The sequence below is a fragment of the Sinocyclocheilus anshuiensis genome, unplaced genomic scaffold, assembly GCF_001515605.1.
Source record: "Sinocyclocheilus anshuiensis isolate Anshui unplaced genomic scaffold, SAMN03320099.WGS_v1.1 scaffold758, whole genome shotgun sequence".
NCBI classification, from domain to species: domain Eukaryota; kingdom Metazoa; phylum Chordata; class Actinopteri; order Cypriniformes; family Cyprinidae; genus Sinocyclocheilus; species Sinocyclocheilus anshuiensis.
Window position 1 is genome coordinate 2,109,757 of NW_015548126.1, and position 26,152 is coordinate 2,135,908.

The 26,152-nt window shown below is 37.2% G+C and overlaps 2 protein-coding genes across 2 annotated transcripts in view; one reads left to right on the forward strand and one right to left on the reverse strand.

Annotated features, from left to right (window-relative positions):
• Nucleotides 1–26,152, forward strand: part of LOC107704698 (neurobeachin-like) — a 282,564-nt gene that overhangs the window by 180,008 nt on the left and 76,404 nt on the right. The window contains exons 35-37 of the mRNA XM_016507685.1: nt 7,348–7,499; nt 16,617–16,763; nt 21,644–21,780. Coding sequence (XP_016363171.1) covers nt 7,348–7,499; nt 16,617–16,763; nt 21,644–21,780 — 436 coding nt within the window. The remainder of the gene's footprint in view (nt 1–7,347; nt 7,500–16,616; nt 16,764–21,643; nt 21,781–26,152) is intronic.
• On the reverse strand, nt 16,670–24,786 carry LOC107704779 (protein mab-21-like 1). The gene is made up of 2 exons (XM_016507801.1): nt 23,320–24,786; nt 16,670–16,732 (listed from the first exon to the last, which is right to left on the reverse strand). Exon 1 carries the CDS (start codon nt 24,398–24,400, stop codon nt 23,321–23,323), a length of 1,080 nt encoding a protein of 359 aa, XP_016363287.1. The 5' UTR covers nt 24,401–24,786; the 3' UTR covers nt 16,670–16,732; nt 23,320.

The following is a 26,152-nucleotide window of genomic DNA, read 5'->3' on the forward strand; positions in this document are numbered from 1 at the left end:
AGTTCATTGAAAGTGTTGAGCATGTGTTTAGTGTCATGAACATGGGTAATGGCAGCCATAACATCACAGAGTCAGTGTGGCACTGAGGAAAGCCAGGCGATGCCCAAAATAGAGCAGTCACTGATTACCGCTATTTTACTAATTATGCTCCATTTATGTCTCCAATGGATGCATTTAATGAGAACATAATGGTGCCTTATTGAATTTCCCTGCTATTCCCTTTCTCTTATGTGCCACAACAAGAGACTATCTGTAGTGACGTGATTTCTAGATAATTATCAATGGCCTCAGTGACCGTGATCATGACTGTATTCTTCTCTACAGCTGTCAATTTAACATGGTAATTTAATGATAATTTACTGCCCCAGCCAAAGCCATCATTCTGCATGTGTACATAGACCAATAAATTAAAAACAGCACAGACATAATCCTCTTTTTGTGATGACTATCAGTGTTTTGTGTGCCACAATAATGTATTTGAATTATCTTCATTATCAACAAAAGAATATTCATATATGCAATTAAATGTTTTTCATTTAGAGTAATTGGCATATTGCAGTTTATTTCAATATTTTTTTATTGATTAAAAGCCGTATTTTTTATTATTATACACTTAAGACAGACATTTATGCATATACTGTATCCATAGCCGTTTATACGATAAATATATATTTAAATATATCCTACATAGTGAATGAAACAGTAGCTATGTTTCCATCACCCTGTTTTTATGAGCATTTTGAAGTATCACATCAGAAACAAGTGATAGAAATGCCAAGTTAAAAAAAAAAAAAATCCCTTAAATCACAAAAAAGTTTTTACGGTCACTTGAGGTGGTTTTTGACTTGTACGAAAAAGTTTTAATGCAAATAATGGGAGATGGAGAGATGGAAATGCATTTGCCGAATAAATTTCTCCATGCGCATTAAAAAAAGTCATGTGACTTTGCGCTGCAGGATGGCATAACCTGACTAACCAGCAGACGGATCTTGTTACACAGCATCTGAAATGTTGTTATGGTCATTTTTAAATGTCCGAGCAAAGTCTGTCGTCAAAATATTTCTATAGATTTACCTCCAAGAACTGTCTTGCATGACTCCGTTCCAAAACAGCAGGCATCCACACCTCCGAAAGCAATGACCATATTTATTGTGTTTCATCTGCTCGCTCTGAGGTGCAAGTAATTTATTATATATGAAAATTATTATTTTTAGTGGCTTCTCCTACTTTTCTTAATGATATTTAGTGCCAGTTTCTCAGGAAACTGAGAAAGTTTTGTTCTCTTTGACTCGTTGGATTTAAACGATTATTCGCAAATGTTTTATGCAATATTCCAATTTTGTGCATAAATTAAATTCACAACTTTTGATGGAAACCCAGTTAGTGACTGTGTGGGGAACGATACATTAATGCACATTGTATGTATGGCACAAATGCCACAAAAATAATAATAATAATGAAAACAGTAAAATGTGACAGTTCTGAAACAATTTCAAACCACCTTCAAACACGGTTTGGATTAAGATTGGGATTTCATGTGGTTTTTTGCTGTTTTGTGTGAACAAGGGCTTATTCAGAAAGACTCTGCTCAGAGACTCAGAGGTGGTCAAAGAGGTGTCTAGACAGAACAGTTGCACCCCTGAATCCTCCCACTTAAATGAATCTTTGGAGATATGCACTGCTCAAGCCCTGCAGAGCAGCACGGTAACAGGGTAATCCATCTCATGAACCAGCATCCCATAATCCCCCACAATACCAGTGTAAAAGCCCAATAGATCATATCTGCAGCCGGGCTTTCCAGACAAAAACATAGCTATATATATATTTTAAGATTAAATTGTTAGCCTTTCCTTTATTTCCCATTTTGCCATTTTAGACTGAATCATGGCTGTCAATTTTTTACAGCCTTTCACAAACAACACATGCCCTATGGACACAAGGGTCCTAAATCTTGTTCTCTCGCTCTCTGAGAGTGTTTTTTAATATGTGGAAGGGAGAGGGGGATACACAGTTTTTTACACCAGTCTTTTGTGATGCATTTAGAAAAAAAATAAAATAAGACCCACAGCAGTAGTAAATAATGACTGGCACTCTGGTCGGCTGATAGTTTTGGTTATCAGTGCAGGGAAATTAGCTTTTAAAATGCAGTTGGAAATCCATTTGGGTGATTGATGGCCAATGTGACTAATAAATTTGAGCCGCTTTCGAGGAGGGCCGGCCCTCCACCATCCTTTATGCCTGTCATCATGAGCTGCGCGATTGGTAAAGTCGAGCGTGTCGGAAGCTAATTCCAGTGAGTGATTACCATTCAGATGAAATGGCTATCAGGATCCACTCTTTAATGTGAAGACCAGCGAGAATATAGTTTTTAATTCCTTTTTGAGATATAACACAATTAAGTAGTCTATTAGGCACAGCTTTTATTTTCCAATAAAGACTCCTGGACAACAATACAGTTGCGTTGTGATATTGCTCTTTTATACAACTGTTAGTGCCGGTCAAACTTGATTGGCTGAGTGGCGTTCCATAAGCGCTGCTGGATAGATAGAAATGTGTAAGATCCATTTTGATGCATGAATACACTACTGCTAATATGTGTTCTGTATCTACATTCTAGAAACATAATGCATTATATCAAGAAGTATCTTTTGGACATTGTTATTGTGCAACGAGAAAATGCAAAATAAAGCCAGGTGACAGGGATTGAATATTCACTACACAACTGATCCCATATTGTCATTGTTCAGCAGATTCAAAAATGTTTCATAGACCTTTATGTTCTTCCTCTCTGCCCTTACAATGCTTCATTCTTATTGAAATTAATAATTTTGTAGTGCTCTTTGTCACAGCAAAATATAGACACTCTCAGACTGTGCATTAGTGGTGAAATGTCTGTATCAGTGAGTCACTGAATTATTCACTTAACCGATTCGTTCTTTGTCAGTGAACAAAACACCTCTGCTGGGTTGCTCTAAAATGTGCAACAATTAATTTTTCTGTTGTTTTTCTATGTAAACAAGCGCTCGATTAATGTATTTGACTGTTGTGCTTGAGTCTGGTGTCTTTTGAAACATCATGCATGTGACATGACATTCTAAAAACATGGCGCTCAAGTTAAAATAAGTTCTTGAAGCCTTGCGTTTTTTCCCATTTCACTGTCCTGCGTCAGACGTTCTTAAACGTAAAAAGACATTCTGTGAATTCTGCTGTTGATTTGTTTAAAACTATTTTCATTGGTCAAGCAAAAATAGACAAAGAAACAGACAATGTTATGTCTAAAAATTGAATATTAATTTTACACACCGTCAGCTCTTATACTTGTGTCATATTCCTTAAATATAACCCGCTGCTCTTCAGAAGGACTGCTGTAATATATTTAATGGACTAAAATAAGTTGTAAAAGAGTACAGTATATGTTCATAATGCCCCTGTGGGAAGAAGACCTCTCTTTTGAGCTGGACCACCCTGGGTGAGGAAACTCACGTCATGGCAATTTTGGCACTGACTAAATCCGGCTCTATATGTTGACCACAGGGTTTAACGTATCACTGGACCCTCATCCAATCCTGCGGAAACCACCAGCAAAGTAAAAGCATATGCTTTAGGGGAAAGAGTGGGTGAAGAAATGTAAACGGTGTCATCAAGCACCCTTCGGTTTATCGTTCATTGTAATACCACGTGCTTGTCTAATCCCCTTATTAAGAAGAAAACGAAAATGTTTGGGCTTTCATCAGCATTGCTGTACACAGCCGAAATACCAGCCGTCAAACCAAATTAAAATCATCATATATGCTGTGGGACGGGAAATTCTGAAATCTTCAAAATGTACGTGCATGGATTTCTCATGCGCTACGTTGCCGACTCGCAGGCAGCTTTGGATGTTATAATCTTAAATGGTAATCGCCTGTTTGCCTCGGTGGGATTTACATTTTTTTCACGCTGTAATCTCGCATTTACAATGTCATTTATGTGACTTTGGCCTCTCCGCCTCTTGACATCTCTGTCTGGCTCTCGAGGTATAAGACTGACAACAGACAAGCCCCGGACACAACGCTTTGCTTTTCATACCCCGGCGAGTGATGAACTTTTGGCATGCCGCTCATGTATGCAAACAGGCTTTGTTTCCTACACACACACACACATTCTTGATTGATGTTAAACTGAGAGCGAGCACTCGTGTTGCTGTCAGAGCTCGGCTAAGTCCCTTGAGCCTCCTGATTTCTTGACATTTGTAGATATAATATTCACGCAACAAGGAGCAGCTTTTGTGATGTGATCCTGCTGTAACACTTTAATCTGTTTAGACTGTCTCAATATTATGGCAGAGTGGAGAGAGGCCCATTCAATACAATCCATAGCTTGGGGCAAACACCTCGGTAGATCTGAGGTTTTTTAATGAAATGGCTCTGCCTTATGTTCAAGTGAGAATGTTGGCTTCTATTTTTATATAGAAGTGGGTGAACTACTATTAATGGTGGGCAAACAAAGATTTTTTTTTTTTTTTTTTTATTTACTCATTTAATATAAATAAGTAAATGTGTTTATACATAAAATATTTTGTTGAGAGATGAAAATAAAAATCTGTCATAAGTTTGTTTAAAAAACATGTAATGTTAACATTGAAATGGAGTTGTTATTTTGTTTTGTTTTTTATCAATACAAAATTATGTTGTTTTTTTAAAGAAGGATCTTCATAATTATTTTTCTTTAAATAAAATTCATAACTAAAACGTAGTCATTTTATAAAATTACTATGAAATGTAAAACATTTTAAAAGATAAATCTTTTATTTAAAATATTTGTAATATTTATTTAAACGTTCCTCTATTTTCTAAATGCATGTTATAGATCTTATTGTCAACTATTTATCTGTGAATGTTCTCCATTTTTATTTCATTTTTTCCTTGTAATTTGTAATCAAAATGTCATAATTTGATCTGGTGAAATGACAAGATTGTAAAGATCTATCGCTACTTCCATTATATTAATATTATATATAAATTAAATTTTCAATACACATTTTCAAACTAGCATGGTTTAGTTATGACGTGAGAAACAATGCCGTTTGTTGTCTTTTTTTTGTAATTTTTATTTTTAAAGCTTAACAGACAATTATGAACTGCCATTATATGGAACAAAGATAAAATAATACAAATGCACAATGATAAAAAAAAATAAAAAAAATATATTAATTTTTGTCCAAGATTCCACCAGATAGTCCTTTAACCTCTGTTTGTAAGATAGGAACATAGACTAATGACTCGTGTCATAGTTTTTGATGGAAATTAGTATATGGCTCAAAGTGGATGGTGTATTTCCCCATGAGTAGCTGGTAATGAAGACAAACCACATGTGGAATTTGTTGACTGTCCCATACCATGCTGTCATCTATCCCCCAATTACACCAATCATCACTCTCGAAATCCTCTTTGGAGTAAATTAGCTGCAGTATTATTCGGTGCTGGCCTGCTTTTCCTTTCTGTGCTTTTTCCTTTCCCTCTCTCTCTCACTCTGTTTTAAAGCCTTTGAAAAATCTCCAGCCCGAGCGCGCTTGAAACGAGCTGCACTTAGTAACCTGATGCTGGTCCCTGCCCTTAATGGTTTGCATTAGCTGCAAGCAATAAAATTAGCCCAGGTCCCTGCTAATGTTGGAATAATCATTTACAAAGATGGTTACCACATGCTGAAGCTGTTTCCTTCTCATTCCCCGTGCTCCCCTTTTTTCTCGGCCTCTCATTTTTTCTTTTATACAGCCTCTAATTCGCTGTTATTAATAATGAATAAAAACCCAATTTTCTGCAGCTTGCTCCAGGGCCCTGGGAATCATTTCAATGAATATTTCAGCACGTTATTTTAATCACAGCTGCACATATGCTGAGGGAGGGGGTCCCTGTTTTATTGGCCTGGGGTGTGGCTATGGTGAGACCCCAGCATCATTAAAACCCCTCTCCGGCTGCATAGAGGGTCCTACCTCTGATTTACAAGACTTGTTAAAAAACACAGTAAAAAGGAGGCAAGCTGCGCCATTTATACTTGTAATTTGATACCGTATTTGTTAATGGGACTTGCTGTTATTTATTTGTGGGCTGGAGAGCCCCGGCTGCTGTTTTGTGCCTGAGGGGTTCTCGTGCAAAAGCTTGTCTGGGTTTCTGGAGCTCTAATGAACTTCATGAATTAGCTATATTTTATATATATTTGATTCTCCCTCATGTGTAACCTTTGGTTTGGGTGCCCTCCAGAATGCAATTCTCCGTAGCATTGTATGTAGAGTATTACACTGCTGTATAAATTTAAGTGCTTTCTTTGTGTGTGTCTGTGGAAGCCCATTTCTCCCACAAGAAAGAAAAAAAAAACATGCTATGCTAAACCCTAATTATATCATAAAAAGTTGTGAGTCATGATTACTAAGTCATTATTATACGATAAACAGTCAGAGTTATGACACATCAAGTCTTCATTTTGACAAAAAAGGAAATTGTGAGAAGGTCGAATCTATGCAAGTAATAATTTTATTATGTAATGACTTTTATTTCATAAGGACAGTCGAGTCGTTGACATTTTATCTTATAATATTAATTATAATATCATTCCAACTTTCTATCTCATTCTTGTGTCTTGGTATATCTTAGTAGAGTATAATTTCACTATTTCATTATTTAATAATTTCACCTTTTCATCTCAAAATTTCACCTTTTCATGTTATAATTTGTACATTTATCTCATAATTAATGCGGATTTTCATAAGTTTGACTTTTATATCATAATTCTGACTTAGTATCTCATAATTTTGCCTTTGTCATAATTATAACTTATGTCATAATTTAAACTTTTTATGTCAAAATTTTGACTTTTATCTCATAATTAATGTGTAGTGGGCCATAATTAAGACGTTTTATCTTATAATTATGACTTATTGTCTTGTAATAGTTTTTTTCCCCCAACTTTTCGTCATAATTAAGACCTAGTATGTCATAGGTCTGACTTTTTATATCATAATTATGTCTTAGTATCTCATAATCTTGGCTTTTTGTCACAATTCCAACTTTTCATGTCATTTTTTCCACTTCTTAATGTTATTATGAGTTTTCATGTGATTTACCAAAGCATTTTTTTTTTCCTAATGTGACGAAAATGGGTTTCCATGTGTGTCTGATGTGTTTCTGTTGTAGTGCTTCACATTTGTGAATGTATTTTTAACAAAATGAGTGATAATATATTAATGTGCCAAAGTATGATGTGCCCTGTGGAAAGCAGGGCTTGTTTCACCATATAAAATGATATTCAGTGCTTTCATTTTTTAATTTTAGCTTTCCAACATGTTTTTTTTTTTTTTCTGATTCCTAACAGGAGTTCCTGTCTTTTCCCCTTTTCCAGTCAGCTGCATGACTTCTGGCGTCTGGATTACTGGGAGGATGACCTCCGGAGGAGGCGGAGATTCGTCCGAAACCCTTTTGGCTCCACCCACTTGGACATCACGTGCAAATCGCTGGAGGACTACGGTCAGTAATTCTGCCAACAGCCAATCAAAAATGTTGCTGGACTCTGTCAGTCTAGCTCATTATCCCTAAATTGCGTTCATTTCATACAATGACATCATTGTTCACCAAATGGGATACACATATGCGAATTAGAATCAACTCTTGGACGCAACTAATATTCTCAGAGCTGAGAAACAGTTCGTTGTCAGCTTTATAGGTTGTATATTTATGAGCGTTGTCAATTGAACATGGCAAGAGGGCTTTATGGCAGGTTTTTATATCCTAACGGCACACATTGTTGAGAGGAAAATTGCGCGCTGTGCTTTTTTTTTTTTTACTGTTTCTGCCTTTTGCACTCAAACATTTTTCCTCATTGACACGTTTGATCTTGCAGCGTTGCCCACCGCATGGCTGTCGATTTGACTCTGTGTCTCGCAACAGAGGCTTTAAAAGAGAAACGGTTCAATAATATTAACCAATGGGGGTGCTTCTCCTCCAGGCATCAAATTGAAGATACGAAGGGAGTGTATTAACTGAACAAGGGCAAACCTATTGATTCTCAAGTACAATGGGGCGACTTCTCTCTTGTGCACAGAATAGTTACTGTAACTATTTCCATTACACATGGGGAAACTTACAAAGGGGCAAGCGAAATAAGCCCATTTATTAAAAAAAAAAATCCACAATTGAACCCTTGGTATTAGCTCATACTTATGGGTAGATGCATATGAGAGTGTTTTTTGACAGCATATTTTGCTAAAATGCTGCTAATGGCCACCTGGGATGACAATAGATTGCACTTTCTAACGTAATGAAAATGATGCACTTTGATTATGGACAATACTCTGTGGTCTAAACATCTTACATTAACCAGTTGTCATGACTCGCAACTGTGAGGAGCTCGGAGACGAGGAGTGGAATTGAAGCATACAGGCTTTAATCACATCCAGGGAACAAGGAAAACACACGTAGCAAGTGTAGACATATACAATTCCAGACAAGGGAGAACAGAACGGGCTAGGACTCAAATAGGGCAGATAACGAGGGGCAGACAGGTGAGGAGGATAACTAATAACAAGGAACACCTGGAACTAATAGAACTAAATGGGGACAGGAACAGGAAGGACCAAATAAGGGCAAGGAAGGCACATGGGGAGCAAAACATACATAAAACAAGGAACAGAGTCTGACACCGGTGAATTGATGAATTTTGGTATGAATGTGTCCGGTGTTGGGGAAAGTTACTTTTAAAAGTAATGGATTACAATATTGTGTTAGTAAATAATTACGTTACTTAGTTACTTTTTATGGAAGGTAAGGCATCACATAAGATTTTACAGTCAATAAATGAGAAAACAAAGTACCTTGTGTTCACCTTATATGAAAAAGTAACTCTTTTCTTGTTAGTTTAAAAGTAATGCGTTACTTTAGTTGTTACTTGAAAAAGTAATCTGATTACTCGTGTTACTTGTAATGCGTTACCCCCAACACTGCTTATGTAATTTTAAAGTGTGTTCTGTGACTTGTTATGCAGTAATATTGTGTCTATCTATATGTCTGGCCTTTTGTGCCCAACTGTTTTGAGGCCATGTCAGATGGCCTGTGTGTCAGAGCCAGAACACACACATGCACACTCGTTCATACAGATGCCAGCTGTTCCTTGACCTGCAGGTGGCCCCTGCTCATGTCACAACAGATTTTTTCCCCCACTAATTCATTTTGCCACCATATCAAATCCACACTGTCTTTCAAACGTATTACCCAGTATATCTCTTGCATTTCTTCAGAAGCTCACACCGCTGCAGTATTCCTCTGGCCCGGCTTCTTTTTCTGTCTGTCCTTGCTAAGTTGTCAGTGCGTCTCTGTGGACCCGCGGTCTAGTGTCTAGGGCCGCTGTGATTGAGGACTTGTTGAGGTCCCCAGGCTTCTCCCAGTCCTTAATGAGTGGAATAATGTATAAGATTGGCATGTGAAAGGGATTGCCTGTTGTCAGATGTTGCCCCCACAATGCCATAGAGAGAGAGGGAGAGCAAAGAACGACTTCTCTAGATGGATTTTATAAAAACGGAGGGACTGTTTTCATAAACCTGCAGAACAGTGCTAAGCTTTTAAGATAAATGCAAGCTTATAATTGTTATGAACTTTCAAAAATTTAAAATAAATTAAAAGAAAAAAAATAATGCAGTATATGTTTTTACTAAAAAATTAAATATATGTAAAAAAAATAATATTATTATTTATTCATTTAGTCCATTGTATTTAAAAGCACTCTTATTTTTTCACTGGAATGAAAGTCCTAATATGTCTGCACATATGTACATTGCATAAGGTATGTAAATCATCCTTTTAAGAAACTGTAAAAGTCAGTAGCTCTGTGCTTTGCTGAACTGGCAGTAGTGGAGGTTTACAGCTGCTTTTGTGACTGGCGGTTGATGTATGTTGAGTTAACATAGGTGATTTGAATGAATTAACTGTTAAGGGTGCATATAAGTTTCCATTATTTTTGCCAGAAACCAAAGAGATTGAAAAATGACTGCTCTCAAATGTCAGAACACTGGCGGTTGACAGCAGTCACTGCATATGGGGCTTGTTTTTATTCACAATTACATATTTTCATAGAGCTTGTCTGTGTTAGAACATACGCTGCGTTTTAGCAATATTTCAAATTTCTTCTCATGCGAAATGACATGAAATATGCCTCAGGTTCATTCAAAAAAATTTCTAACTGCCCTAGAAACAACATCATTATATTTGATTCATGGTAATTTCATGTATTTTCTGTGGCTGTAATACAATCTTCAATCACTGAAAATAGAGGAACGGCCTGAATTTAATGGGACCTCAAATGGCTGACTACGTTGTATAAGCATTTGATAAACCGTACTGCGCTGAGCCTCATTCCCAGGTACCTTTGCATATGTTTGTAGGAAACTTAGCTTTGAAATAGCTCAGTTTAGTCTATTAGCCATGCTGACAAAATAGTGAGCATGTTACATGCGGGTCTCAGGCTTTGATACAGTACCTTCCCCCTTATTCACGAGTGGCCGAGTATATTGTTAGCTGATTGGAATTGGGCAAGCATGAAATGGAAGTCATGTTAATATTGATCCTGCTCTTTAACAGCCTGTTCTACCTCCGAGTGTCCTTGCAGTCTCATTTTCAGGTGAGCAGCTCTGCCCTGACCCAATGAACCCCTCTGGACAGAGATCTTTATAGCTTGTTACATGAGAGAGTGGAAGAGCGAGAAGAAAGGTGGAAGTAAGAGAGGTGTGATAATTCAATACAAGTTCAATAGAAGTAAATCAACAAACGATGTTGATTACCACAAAAATTAATGCCGACTTGTCCCTCTGTTTGCTTAAGAAAAGCAGAAATGTGAGAAGCTTACAATGGAAGTAATTGGGGCCAAGCCGTAAATGTTAAAATACTCACTATTTACATTGTATAACCACAAGACATAAGCAGTATGCAGGTTAACGTGATTATAGTGTGAAAATAAACTGCTTGCTAACCTGTTCAGTTTTTGTTACAATGCCTAAAACCCTAAAATAACTGTAAAAAATTAAAAATAAAAATAAGTGCTTTTAAAAAATTCCCCATTCACTTCCATTGTAAGTGCCTCACCAAAACATCCCCACGGGTTCTTAAAATGCCTTAAATTTAAATGTAAGGTCATAAAAAGTCATAATAAATATCTTAAATGGCATAGCAGTGATAATTAATATTTTAAAGGGTCTTAAATGTGGGAACAGAAAACAGGAAGTGTGATAAAAACCTAATGTATCATTAAACTACAATAAACGTTAAGTGCTGCAAGTTCAAAGTCAAAATGCGGCTTTATGTTTTACAGGACTTATTGTCTCCGCAAACTCCAATATCTAAACATCTAACATTAACCAGTGAATTGATGAATTTGGGTATACTTATGTTCAGTGTTGGGGAAGTTGCTTTTAAAAGTAATGGATAACAATATTGCGTAACTCCATAAAAAAGTACTAATTACGTTACTTAGTTTTTATGGAAAGTAATGCATTACAGGAAAGGTGTAAGTCAATAAATGGGTAATGGGTAAAAGTAATGCGTTACTTTACTAGTTACTTTCAAAAAGTAATCTGCAAGTTCAAAGGCTAAATGTGGCGCTATTGCAGGTTTTACAGGATTTATTGTCTCAGCAAAGTTTCCTTTAATTAGCATGTGAAAGTCTAATCAAATCAGCCCAAATATTTAAACGCAGGCGTTCTAATTCTAAATCTGCAGAGCTGTCTGTGAAATTCTGTGCATACAGATTCCATGTGGGCTTTGTAATCAGCCATATTGGGTCTGTATGTGTGATACCAAATGCTTCTCACATGAGTAAAACCATAACAAAAACTTTGCATGGGTCTCCGGTTTCGCTTTACGAAGTTGGGTTCCTTTTTCCAGAGCTGACTGCAGAATTCCTGTTGTTTGATCGACGAGCGCAGCAAGCCCACTTTGCCACATTGTTTGTGTGCGAATGCACTTATGGCACATGTGCAACATTTTGTTTGAGTTATTATATATCAGTCAACTGCAGAGACGTAGATCTACACGTCTTAGTACATTGTGTATTTTTACAAAAGGCATCTCATCTGTCAATCCCAGAATGGAAAGATACACCAGATGCAATTACTGCTTAAATGGAATATTGTGTCATTCTTTATATATATATTTTTCCTACATTTTTGGCTCTTTCATTTAAGGCTACAAATGCGCATGACTCGAGTGTCATGAATAAAAGTGCAAGGCAAATACTCCAACCATAAATAAAACATGGACTCTGAGCAACAATAACCGACTAAATGAAGGCCTGTTTGAAGCCTGAAAAAACTTAAACTGTAAAACTACCAAGCACTTAAATATTTCCACCTTGGGAGCTGTGCTCACAAACTGTAAAATTCCTTTTGCCACAAGCTATGCGCAGTTTTTCGTTTGATGTGACTTTTAAAAGAAAAGGCCAAGTAAAGAGATCAGTGTGTTGAAGAAGTCACATAGTGATGGAATGACAGAATTGAATTGCAAACTAGAATCTTTTTGTTCTTTCCTTTTTCGAAGCCTTCAAAACCCTGAGTTACTCATCAAGTAACAGTTTTGTGCCGCTGAAGGAGCTATTTTGAGCCCACTTCAAATATTTGGTTTTCATCATATTGTGCTAGTCATTGGATATAAGTTTAGAGCTACATCTACTTCAGCACATTTTGATTTGTTTGTTATTCTACACGTATGTCAGTCAGCCATTGACAGCTCCCCGTCCCCCAGCTGTATGGATCAGATCCAAGCTTTTAGCGAAGAACATCATTCAAGTCCCACCACGACTGGCAGACCAGCCATCACCTGGTCTTTCTCAACCCTGCTGTGTCATGCCAAATTTGTGCCCTGGGTAACATAAACCCTCTGATGGCAGAGCGGGTAAGCCGTGCTGGGCTTGAATAGCCTCACTGTTGGCCGTGATGGCTCACAGGATTCCAGTGAGCCAGCTTCGGGGGTGCGATAAACGAGGTGGTTGACAATACAAGCGAGGGGTTCTTTCAAGTCTGAGTTGTAGCGATCTCGAGTTCCCATAAAGCCTCATTCCTAGGACTGACAAATGATTGTCTGTGTTACTAGATATCTCATATATGTGGCCATGTAAGCTTTCTATCAAAGGCTTGCCATTTAAGAGAAAAAACAGGAAGCTTCTGTACCGGTGTCGTTGCTCAAAAAGCTAGTGAGCTTTTGTAGGCAAGATTCATAGCGCTCCCGATGTGAAGGATGTTCCAAAAGGTAGAAACATAATTATAGCCAAGTTCTAACTTAACTTTATGTGGCAGCACTGCATTTGTATTTTTTGGCGTTAGAATCCATTACAGTGTGTTTGGTAGAAAAAAGGTATCCAAGATGGCGGGCGATGCAAGATAAAGGTAAATATGCAGTAATTCATGCAATATAAAATCAGACTATTTTACTCAATATCATTATGTGCCACATGTTTATGCTAGTTAGAGTAATACAGGGAAAGGTTTAAAGGAATAGTTAATCCAAAAATGAAAATTTGCTGAAAATTTACTCCCAGAGCCAGTTTGTTTCTTCATCGGAACAGATTCTGAGAAATTAAGCATTACATCACCTGCTCTGCAGTGAATGGGTGCCATCAGAATGAGAGTCCAAGCAGCTGATAAAAAACATCACAAAAATCAACAGCATGACTGCATGTTTGTATTAAACAAATCCAGCAAAAATAGATTTTCATCTTCACATAAAAAGTCCTCTATCCATAATATTGATTTCTCTAATAAAAAAAAGTAATCTAATCTGAATCAGGAGATAAATATGCACAGATCACAGAACAGTCTGAAACCGTTTTAAACAAATGTGCCTGTGGATTTTGATGTGAAAGGACAACAGTGGATGGAAAAACCTGTGTTTTGGCCGGAAACAATGGTTTATGTTAAAATGCATAAATTGTTTATATATATATATATATATATATATACAAAGGCACAGCTTTTTACTTCACAAGATGTTATTTAATGGTCCATTATATTTTTATCTGCTGCTTGGACTCTCATTCTGACGGCACCCATTCACTTCAGAGGATCCCTTGGTGAACAAGTGATATGATGCTAAATTTCTCCAAATTTTTCTGATGAAGAAACAAAATTTTTGACATCCTGAATGGTCTGAAGGTGAGTACATTTTCAGAAAATGTTTATTTTGTGACCATGTACATGGACAACATTAAGAATGCGTTTTGATCTATGTTTTGAATGAATGACAATTAATTGTGAACACAAATAGCCTGGTGGCACAGATGGATGACCATAATGGCAAAGAGCACACGTTGATTAATGTTATTCTTTGATATGATGCATTATCCAGTGGTTTAATTAACATTCAACCTTTTTCTACCAGAATGTGCGTTTTTAGTGATATAAAATTGATTTAATGTGAACACGATGATATATTAGCGTCAATGATATTTGTAGCTATTACTAGGGTCTACCAGAACTAGGAACGTCTACAAGTTAGCAACAAATACAGCAACTGATGATATGCAGTGACCAGGTCTGCTGGGACTTTATGTATGCACAGGTTTGTTTTCCTTCTTGTGGCCTTCTTTGTGTAAAACATCCTAAAGTTAAATACTTTTTTAAACTCACTTTTTCCCCCTCAAACTCTCCCCATTTGCTCAGGATAATTTTCTTGTAAAAATCCGCCTGGTTATTTTGTCTGCATTACACTGAGGTCCTAAGCTTTATCTTGCAGTCAAGACTGGAGCTCAGCTCCATCAGCTCTCCCTGCTTTAATGCAGGCGTAATGACGGTTTACAGAATTACAGTCTTAAGTTTCCCTCCATCTGCTTTGATCCATGACCGCTTGCTGGCTCTGTGCCTCTAAATGTTACACGCTCCCTATTTCCGAAAAGCGGTCCCACTTCTTCCTTGGCTCTGATGAAAGCTCCTGAGATATGAGACAGAGCAGGAAGCCCGCTATGTTATTTTTTTTTTTTTCTTCTCTCTCCTTCTCTTTTTCCTTCTTTGTCTGTGTAGTGGTGTTGACAACATTCGAACGTGACCGCTTGGAGACAAGGTACATGAACCCCACGGGAGTGTAGGGAACATTTTAAATGCTGCACTGAAAAGAAACACGTCAAAAGAGTGTCAGACACTTTCTATTTCTGATAAGCGTTTCTTATTTCCTTTTTTTTCACAGAATCTCTCTGTTCTGGTGTCTCAGGCATATCTGACCTTACACAAGACGAATCCAGTGTGCAGTGACGTGTGTCAGGCCTGACTGCCATTTTTATCTCTTTTATTTAGTAATTAAAGCTGATGAATGATCTTTTTGTTTCGATATAAAAAAAAAGTGGCTACACACTTTTTTGCATAATTTTTCTTTTTCCCTCAGATAAGGCTGCTTGATGAGCTTTGGTGTTATCAGCAGTCGCTTAATTGCGTTGTCGGTTCAATCTCGTTCCCGTCCAGATTTAGAGAGCAGATTGCATTATGCCTAATGAACTTCGAAATGTCTCTTTAAAGGAGAATTAAACAGTTTAGAGTAAAACGTTATAGTTTGCCTGTGGTTCCAGTCAGGATTTTGAAATAAAACGTGCTTTTGACATCATTGCTGATACTTATTCCAGATAGAGTTTGTTCCTATAACAAGTTCTGTTATCCCAGAAATAAAGTGTTAAGGCCTGTTCACACAAAGGACGTTAACTGTAACGATAATGATAACGATATAGTTCTAAAAATCTGTCTGAATTTAAAAGAATAGCAGATTCCACACCACAACTATAACCCCAAAGAGAAACAATTTCTTTGGGATCACTTTCAGAACCTTTTTTTTTTTTTCATGAAAATCTAGATGGCACAGTTCCGATAGTTTCTAACGCAATCTGATATAATGACATCTTTATTGACATGACACAGCTGATTGGTTTCTTTTCATATCAGCAGCCAATGAGGTTACTGCTCAACATTCAAATACTTGGTTAGTGCTTGCTGTAGCAGTTGCAGCGCGCTTCAGAAACCCTCCACCTTCCCCAGCTCCACCTGTATAGATCTGCTATGGGGTGATTTCATGTATGTTATATATGAGAGTTATTTAATATATATATGTTATATGTGCAGCAGCAGTATTCTTTACATGCTCACAGCAGCATGTCTGTGGATGTATTTGGAGTAGCAAGTTTTGGTATTTGCTCTCCAACAGCGGTGTAGCAGATCTATTCAGGAATATAGATATTGTTATAGTTATCTTCATTATTATATATATATATATATATATATATATATATATATATTTTGTGAACAGGCCTTTAAAAAAATAAATAAATAAACCAAGTTCCTACGTTGCTTGGTTACCATTACCTATTTATCTGTTGTGGCTTATTGATTTTCTGTTGACTCGAGATTCATTTAAAGATACACAAAAACCTGGCCAAGAAATCACCATAAAAAAAGAAAAAATAATAAATCCACCATATATTTTTTATAATATAATATGATACACTGCACAGTATAATTTTTAATGAATGTATTTTTATATTTATTTTTACTGTGTCTTTTATGCCTTGTGATTCTCAAATGTGCTTAAGTACAAATAATGTCAGTTTTCATCACCCTTGTCTCTCTGCAGGCCCTGAGGAAGATGAGGCCCTGAGAGGTAGGAAAGGCTTCCGTGGCCAGGCGGTGGTCTGCCAGAGCCCTGAGACAGAGCTGATGCTGGAGGGGGATGATGACACTGTCAATCTGCTGCAGGAGAAAGAGGTGGACAACTTGGCAGGTGAGTCAACCTATACACAATACACAGTGCAATCTGTATGGTGACGGTTCTCCATTCAGCATGCATAGTAAGTCATACACATCAGTTTCATGACGTGACACTTTCCTTCAGTCTTCAGGTTTAAAGGTTCTGTTTGCCACATGAGTTTGGATTAAACATTTTTAGACATAATTTGTTATGTTATTGAAATTATAAAGTCATATTCAAACATACCTGTAGGTTTACCTGCACAGAGAAGTCCTGCCAGAGGCACTTCATCTGAAATGTCTGCATAATTCCACATTTGGTTGCATTTATTTATCTATACATAGCTTAAGCGTGGCATTTTGTCAGAATGACAGTATTTGACATAGAACAGATATATAAATATATCTTACCTGTCAATCTAGAGGCAGACCAGTGTAGTTAGTGTGGTTACTTTGCGTTAGGACTGTGTTTATGTTTTTCTGGCTGTGTTTAGGGTTAAGTATTGCTCTGGACAGAGTTACATTTTTTTTCCTGCTGAATATTTATTTATTTGTTTATTTTTTAAGTCTATAGTAAAACAAAATTTTAAATATGTATTTCTCTTCTTTTTTTCTCACAGCAAGTTTCTGTCCCCGGGTTTTTATTTCCAGAGGCAGGTTTGGCTATTTAAAGAGAGATTAACCCTTTCAAAACCACTAATATTACATTGAATCAAATTAATTACATATAATTATTATAGAATTAAAGCAAATATGACTTTAACCAACAATCAGGAGGCAATCAAGATCAATATAGATGAGTTCATTATTTATAGTGACATACCTTTTCCAAAATTTAATCTGCTAATAATGATAGTCTGATAATTGTTCTTTTGCAACTAAAATTGTCTAATCGCTATTTTATTTTATGAGGAATTTTTTTTTTTAATCACTTGGATTTCCATTATTCTCAGCAACTATAATATCAGAATTACTACTGACAGGTTGTCTCTCAGTGTTAGCAGTGCTTTGTTAACGTGTTACATTTTTATCAGCTATACGTTGGAAGATGTTGTATATGATATATGTATTGTGAATGTGTAGCTGACATGTTATTAATAATACCCTGAATAATCAGTGCCCCCACTCGCTCTGCAGACCTTCATTAGTCAATGAAGGTTAAAAATGAGAGGTGAGATATGTATGCGTCTGTAGAAAATCCAATGCCCTAATTTATCTATATATTTTCTTTACTATCTGAAGTGTTGTATGTATGCATAGCTGATAGTGTTGTTAAAGCTCCCAGCACACAGCCTATTTAAACTCATTCACAATTTATAAGCAGTTCTTCATGCCATTCTACTTTTTTTGACTCTGTAGGAATTCCTTTATCAGATATAAATCAGGATTGCCTCAATTACCCTCTAATATGTTCCCACCAATGTTAGCCAATTCGCAAAGCAGGAATGCAAACTGGTGTGTTCCTGCTGTTCTTTGTCTACCATCTATGTTAAAAGTAAGTTTACTGGAATGCAATCAATCATAAATCCTGGCACAGTGTATAAATTCCTGAAATGTTCTATGAGCACCATCAAATGGATTAATATTAAGCAGCAAATGCACTGATTTTGTATCCATCACTTAAAATGAAATGCTTAGAGTACTGATTATTTTAAAGGCAACTAGCCTAATAAGCAGTGTAAATATTTAATTACATGCAACTGTTGGTTTGTGCAGTATTTGTGGATGAAAAGGCCCAAATTTGTTTCTTTCAGTAGGCTATATATTTATGACTCACGGCAAGTAGGCCTATTTTAGTGACAATCATTTTTGCCTGCTCAGCATTTAGTTTCAAAAATGTGTGTTTATGCTTGTATTGGGTGTGTTTTATTCCTCTGTTATCGGAGTTGTGTATCATCACCACAAGGGGAGCTGTGCCATCTGTGTCAGTATGCTGTGTGTGCACTGTTTCTATTTTGACAGCAGGCCTACAGGCTAATGCTAGTGCTAATGAGCGCAGTGTAAGCAACAGGCCAATCAACAACAGCCTTCTCACAGCCAATGGGAGGGGCTCAGTTCGTCTGCAGCCAATCAGAGTACAGGATCTGTCATGAGTGTATTTACACCCACAGCTAAACATAGACAGAACAGGTGTGATGTAAAGAGATACTGATTTGATTTTGTTTTTTCTCTCTCTCATGCTTTTTCTCTTTCATACAAAAAAAATTACATTTTAAATAAAACGTGTGTGTGTGTGTGCGTGCGTGCGTGCATGTGTTTACATATTAGCATTATATTACCACCATATTAACATTTTACCAGGAAGCTACCGTTACAGAAGCTACAGATAAAGTTATACCTTTATTCTAGCCTATTGATCTATTTCATATCTACGTTTGCACTACCAAACAAATAACTGTGTTATTTTCATATTCGTATTAGGCATCCTGAAGTTGCACACACAGAGAGCGAAAACATCATCTATTTTCCCTGCATGCCTTTGTCTCGCCACACTCCAGTGACATCACAGTCGATAGCGCGAGGCAGTCTTTTTAACAGCTGACTTCAGGACAGAGCGCGGCTCAGATGTGCTGAGTACAACTGCACCTGTTTCGTTCCAACATGATAATCTGCTAATCCTCACTAGTGCTCCGAAATCAACACTACATCACTAGAACATCGGCAACACAAATTAATCAAATAGATTTAACGGGGAAAATTACAAAGAACAGTCGTTATTATTATTATTATTACGAATAGCGTTTTTATTTTGTTAGCCTGTTTATTCTTTTTTGGGGGATATCGTAGGCTGTACTATTGTATAGTATAGTATAGTAGCCTATAGTATAGCTAATATATTTTTTAAGAAACATAGCTAAATAAATGTCGTTCATACGGTTTTAGCCTACACAACCGAGAAACGGTCCAGTCCCAGTGGCAGATGAGATTACACGTCATATGGGAAACCTGATCGCTCCGATTATGTAATATGAACGTACTTTTGTTTGATCCCAATTTTTAAAGGTCTCTTGCGGCTTTAGCGCTAATCCTCTCTCTGCGCATTGGATTAATGCTGTAGATATTGTCTGGATTCACAAGTGTCCCTCTAGGCCACGTTACAATTGCCTCTTTCTCTATTAAACATGTTATGAGAGGGGCATGATTCGGATTAAAGGGTTCACTATCTTTTAACAGGTGAAGCTATGTTGCCTTGTCGAATTATTTGCGATCGCACAAAATGTTTATTCGTTCAACATAACTTCTCATAAATTAGATTTGATTAAAAAAAAAAAAAAATGGCGTAGGCCTCTGTTAACAACATAGGCCTAGGCCATTTGAAATAATAGATGTTGAGTTGGCGCCAGTAAAGAGGATAGGCTACTTATGGTTTTATTCATCGGCTCCTCAATTTTCATTCAAAGTCTACTCAAAAACATTTATGTATGTATGTATGTATTTATTTATTTATGTGTGTGTATTTATTTATTTCGCGTAAAATCTTCGTACACTCTTAAAAAAATGCTGGGTTGTTTCAACCCAACGTTGGGTCAAATTTGGACTAACCCAACTTTTGGGTTAAAAAGTTAATGTAAAAATTTAACCCAACGATTGGGTGAGTCCATATTTGACCCAAAGTTGGGTTGAAACAACCCAGCATTTTTTAGTGTATCGTAAGTACACAGTAGCTTTAAGTTTATTTTCAGGCTAGTAGGCTATGTCTTCGATTTATAGTGCTGCTTTGTTGCTACACAAATTGTTTTTATCATCATATCTTAATATAGTTTACCTAATTTAAAACTGATCACGTTTGTAATATTTACTGGAAAGCAGCAATGGCGGATGTTATATCTGGTACAAGAGGCAGAGCGGCTTTGGTTTCTACAAGCGGTCGGGGAGAGCTCGAGTGAAGGAGTGCTCTGGGAATTGAAACCCAAATCCACTTGTAATCTTGCAACAGTATCGGGCATAATTGGCCGAGGAGAGCAGATTAAGATTGATGAGACGTTAAAGTGGCTCTTTGGAGTTCAGGGGGATCGATAAATATCCCAATTTCAAGAGCCTCTCCTCGCATCCAGGACGACGGACCCGTGGGCTGCTACAGGGGTGAACTAATAAAAAAACGGGACTGGTCAAAGAGAAAAATTTAGAGAGAGAGAGAGCGGGCGCTCACTTGGGATTAGATCCTAGTCATTTGACCGGAGGTCAAAACGTCTGTAAATATTTAAATAATGTTTGTAAGGTCAATGTTACAGGTTTCAGATCATCAAAAGGGAATTTCAACGACTGATTTGATTAGGAAGCGCATAAATGCGTATCACTCACATTTGATTTGTTCGGTAGCAAAATAATGAAAGAAAGTGACTGTGAAATTATTGCCGTTAGGCCTCATAGAAACGCGTACCTATTAAAATAATCGGGAGGGATTTTTTTTCTTGATATAGCCTAATGTCATATAGCCAATGCATCAGTTTAGAGGACTGATCGCGTAATTATCTTAATACTGAAATTATTCGCTTTAACAATTTACATATTTTCCATATTTCATTTTCATGCGCATGCAAAACTCCTATGCGCCTACCTTTTGATTAGATAAGAACAAAATATTACTAAAACATTTTACTAAATTAAATTATTTTTGGTGTAAATCGATATTATTTTGAATAAACTATGTAAGATTTATTTCGCACGACACACATGATCACGCCAGTAGGCTATCACCATCGTGTCCAAGTCTACAAAACTGTATTCGAAAAGTCACGCTTGAAAATATTACAAACGCATTCTAAAGAAATGTCTCAAATTGTTTATTGTATGTGTATGGTTGTGTATAAATACATCAGCTACTAACTTGCATTACGCATCGTTTGTTGGTGACTGCCTTGCGATACTTTTTTTTTCCCCCTGTGAAAATAAAAATCTATTTCCTTGTTATAGGCCCTGTTGTTTTGAGCACCCCGGCCCAGCTTATTGCCCCGGTCACTGTAGCTCGTGGGACTCTCTCTATCACTACCACGGAAATCTATTTTGAAGTGGACGAAGATGAGCCAGCCTTCAGACGCATTGATGCCAAAGTAGGTTGCATTTGTGTTATGTATTTGCGAGTGTGTGCACGTGAAAACACCAAGCAGAATCGCATTGCTAATTACGTGGAATAAAATAAAATATCATAAAGTGTTTAACAATCTTACAGCTTTATTAAAACCATCAATTATTTAATACTTTAAAAATAGCCTTTTTCTAAATCGAGGCCCATGCCTTGAATGCCCCGTGAGGCCAAGCACAAAGAGTATTCTTGATTTTGTTTTAAAAAGGCTTAGAATAACTAGTTTTTACTAGACCTGCATTCATGACCAAATATCAGTTACGATGATGATTTATGTACAAATATAGCCTATGTAAAATGAACCAAAGCTTGCGCGTTTAAAGCTCATAATCGCTTAAATCGGCAGTCCTCACTTTTGTATGAATTACATGGAATAACATTAAGTGAAGGAAATAACAAGTGGTAAGTTAAAATGACATTATTGTAACATTTATAAATGAAGGGGTGCATTTCTGACGTGTAGAACTGTCATGCGAGATTTGTATCGTTAAGCCACACATTTCTGCAATGCATATCAGTTCATCTTTGTCCTTATTTCAACAGTCACTGTGCACAGGACTAAATGTTCTCTCTTATTTTCTGTTTTGGTGTTTTCCACGCTTTTTTATTTTGTAAGAACCAGGCTACATCATGTCATTTTTATGCCGAAGATCCAGATGCTTAAAGATCCCCATAAATCGTGCCTTTTCTTACACTGCAGTATTTATGAATCATTATTTGGACACAAATATTAATTTGTTTTTATTAACTCTTTAAATAAACTCAGAGACAGATAAAAAAAAAATCAAATCACAAAATGTTATATTCCAGTGTATTTCAAGTGCATTATTTTCAGGTATATTTTTTCATATATATATTCTCAATTTCAACCTTTTATCATGTAAGCAAGGTACAAACAAAACGGTCGAATAGGCCTATACTTTAAATAAGAATTCAAGTATGTATATGGAATGTTTAGGAACGTAACAAATAGTACCATCAAAATGTAAACTTTAGAATTTTGCCATTGACAATAGATGAAATCGCTGATGCAGGTCTAAATGTTTTTTCTTTATCAGAAATAATCCAGGCGAATGTTAAAACAGGTGAAATGATACTTCTATTTACGTGTCACAGAACAACATTCACAACTGCAGACCACTGGATTCACAATCTACAAATGTGTCTATTTACAGTATAAAATGTACAAGTTGTATTCTGTCACGTAGCTTTGTTTAGGTAAAACGTGCTGTTGGGCAGGGCTAGTAAAAAGAAAAGAAAGAAACAGTAATACTGACAGGTCACCATTCATTTTGATTGTTGATACAATTTGCTCCCTCCTTAAGACACATTCATGTCACGTGAAGTATTTTTAAACGGAGCTCTCTAAAATATTTGTACAACATGGGTTGGTTTCAACAGTGACCATTTTGTGGAAGAGTTCCTGATTAGCATCGTCTAGGCCTCAGAACTTTGATCAGGCAGACCTCCTATTCACAATCATTCCGTTTAATTATTTTTTTTTTACCTCAGAGTTTCTCCAGGCTTTTAGGGTTGGTTAGAATTTCTCTCGCCATTCGCCAAGTCTGTTTGGCAGCGTTTTCAAGGCCCGAATGTGGCTTTCCTTGGAAAAGGTCTAGGCTTGGCAGAAAATAATGGGGGCATCTCCTGCACTGCAAGCACGAAATGAGCTGCAATAAAATCCCGTTCAGTCGATCCCCGAGGCAGTTCTCGTCCCAGTCCGACTCGCGCGGGTGTTTTTCGCACTCGTAAGACACAAGAGTTTTCATGTGGTAGTTGTTGAGAGGCTGCCCGGGAAGTTCAAGGTGACGGTCGCGCAACGTCTTGAGCAGGGACAGGCATTTCTTCCTGCACCCTCCCAGCAGCAGGCGGTTCTCCGCTTCGGCGAACTGCAACACCCAGGCATCGCTCTCCGCCGAGCTCTGCTTCCCGTTCAACGAGTAACACTCCTTCGATAAGAGATTGAAACCCTCGGCTTTGACTTCTGCCACCCGGTTCGGACCAGGCCACGGGATGTGTGGCAGCGGCCAGTGGGCAGCGCTGCGCGGCCATATGCCGGTGCACTTGAACGCGGGGGTGATCTGAACCACGTATCTGTCTCTGATGCGTAATTTCACCTCGCTGGTGTCCGCGATCATTTTAACCACGTCCCTATAGCTGCACTTATCCACCGCCTGCGCCACGAGCGTCTGGAACCTGGAACGGATCTTTCGCGCGGACAGGTATCCCGAAGCCGTGATGAACTCGACCCAGAGGGACATGCTTCTCTTCCGCCCGTCGCTTAGCTTGAGCACGGCGCAGCCCGGCAGAGAGCCGTCGTCCACGAAGTTGAAGACCCCCATCTGGTTCAGATACAGGACCACCTCGAATTCTGTAGGGGAGATGACCTCGAGCCCCTCGAAGCGGTTATCCATTTCGTTTAAGGAGCTGATAAAGCGGGGCTCCTGGACCTCTACCTCCTTCAGGACATCTGAGACCACCTTGCACACCTCCCGGATGTTCTTGGAGATGGCCGCCTTCCGAGACTGGCATTTCTCGTTGTAGTATTTATTGAGATGATACACCAGCTTGGCCTGGGCGGCGATCATATTTGGACAGAGATCCGGGTTGTACACCGGAGTCTCGCAGTAACCCGAGGGATCCAACGCGGCTGTTTGTACAGGAGCCAATTTTAGAGAAGAACGTGGACTATTTAGAGGAAAAAAGGGGGATTATGAAATTAAAAAATAGCTTTTTATTTGTGCGTGGAGCACATGCACAAAGTCGGGCAGTTAAATCACGAGCTTCTGTGTTCAATTGCGACAAAAAAAAAAAAAAAAAGTCAAACCCCTTGCAATTCAGCAATTAAATGTCCATACGCACGGATCAGTAGTTCAGCAAACCTCTCGTATCCACTTGCGGTGTCATTTCTCTGTTTGCAACAAGGGTTAGAAAGTGCAGGGTGCTCTTAAGTGTGTGTCCTAGCTGTGTTGCTGTGTTTAAGACTCCGAACTCACTCCTGTGAAATTATAAAGGGAGGGTTTGAGAGCAGCTCGTCCAATCACGGCTCGAGTCGTCACTGCCTTCAGTTTTTTTGACGACAAATTAATCCTCCGCTTTTATACACAACCAAATCTTCTGGTGGAAACACATCTACACTTTGGAGGGAGAAGATACAGGTTTATTCGCGATATATGCGGGCTTTTCCTGCTATTCTTATTAGATACAGACTATGCCTGTTATTATTTATTTTCTTTTTAACATAAATAATTTAATTTCATACGTTTGAGAATGGATGTATAATTTGATATACATTTTTAAGAGTTTAATTTTCATTATCGTTCTGGATCTGTAGGCTATTACAATTTGACGAAAATGTAATTTGTATTTTTTTTCTCTCTCTGTAGTTTGACATGCATAATGTTTTTCGTTGACCTGTTAATTTGATTTTTCTTTTGGTGTTGAAGTATTGTTTCACGTTATGTTATTTTCGATGTTTAAATGCCTTCATTTGATATTATACTGCTACATTGCGTTATATTTCTTAATGGTGTATGTTATTTAAAATTCGCTTTGAATATTATACTAATAGAGATTTGTTTTAATTATTTTGCGTTATAAATATGGTAATGATATAATGGTAGGCTAAACATGACACGTCTCAGTACCGAACGCCGGAATCTTTTCTTTCATTTTAAATAGCCTATTTCAAACATTAACCCGTGTTATTTATTTTCTTATAAGACGGCAAATGAAGCTTTAGGTTCATGTAGGTTATCGTGTTGTCGTCTTACTAGCTTTGCATAGCATATAAAAAAATGTCTAGGAAAAGTTTTTGTGAAGTTCATTGTTAAATGAAGATTGAAGGCCTTTAAATAGCTAATGTGCGTTAAGGCGTTTTTGCTAACATATGGAAAATTTGTCGCATTTTGTGTCTAATTATTTATTTTAATTTCTAATTATTTAAAAAAAGAATATTGCTTAAAGTTTTATTTTTGCATAAAATATAAGACATTCCAGAGTGGTGTAGCAAATGCAAAAGGAGAAGCGTCTTTTTGATCTTTTTAATTCGTTTTCACGAACGTCTTTAATGTTTTTAATTTAAACTAGTTTTTTATTTGTTCGATGGGAAGAAAAATATGATCCTCTCTTAACTTCTTTTATTGTTTTAAATTAACTGCTAGTATAGATTTTTTGTTCTTGTTCAGTGTCCAAATCAAATTTCGTTTTAATAGCGTACAACTTTTTGGAGTGTTCTTTCAAAAACTCATGCTTTTATAACGTGCCTGTATTTTCATATTTTAACCTTTCATTCCAGTTTTTTTTTTGTTTGTTTCGGCGGATTAAACGTTCAAAAATTC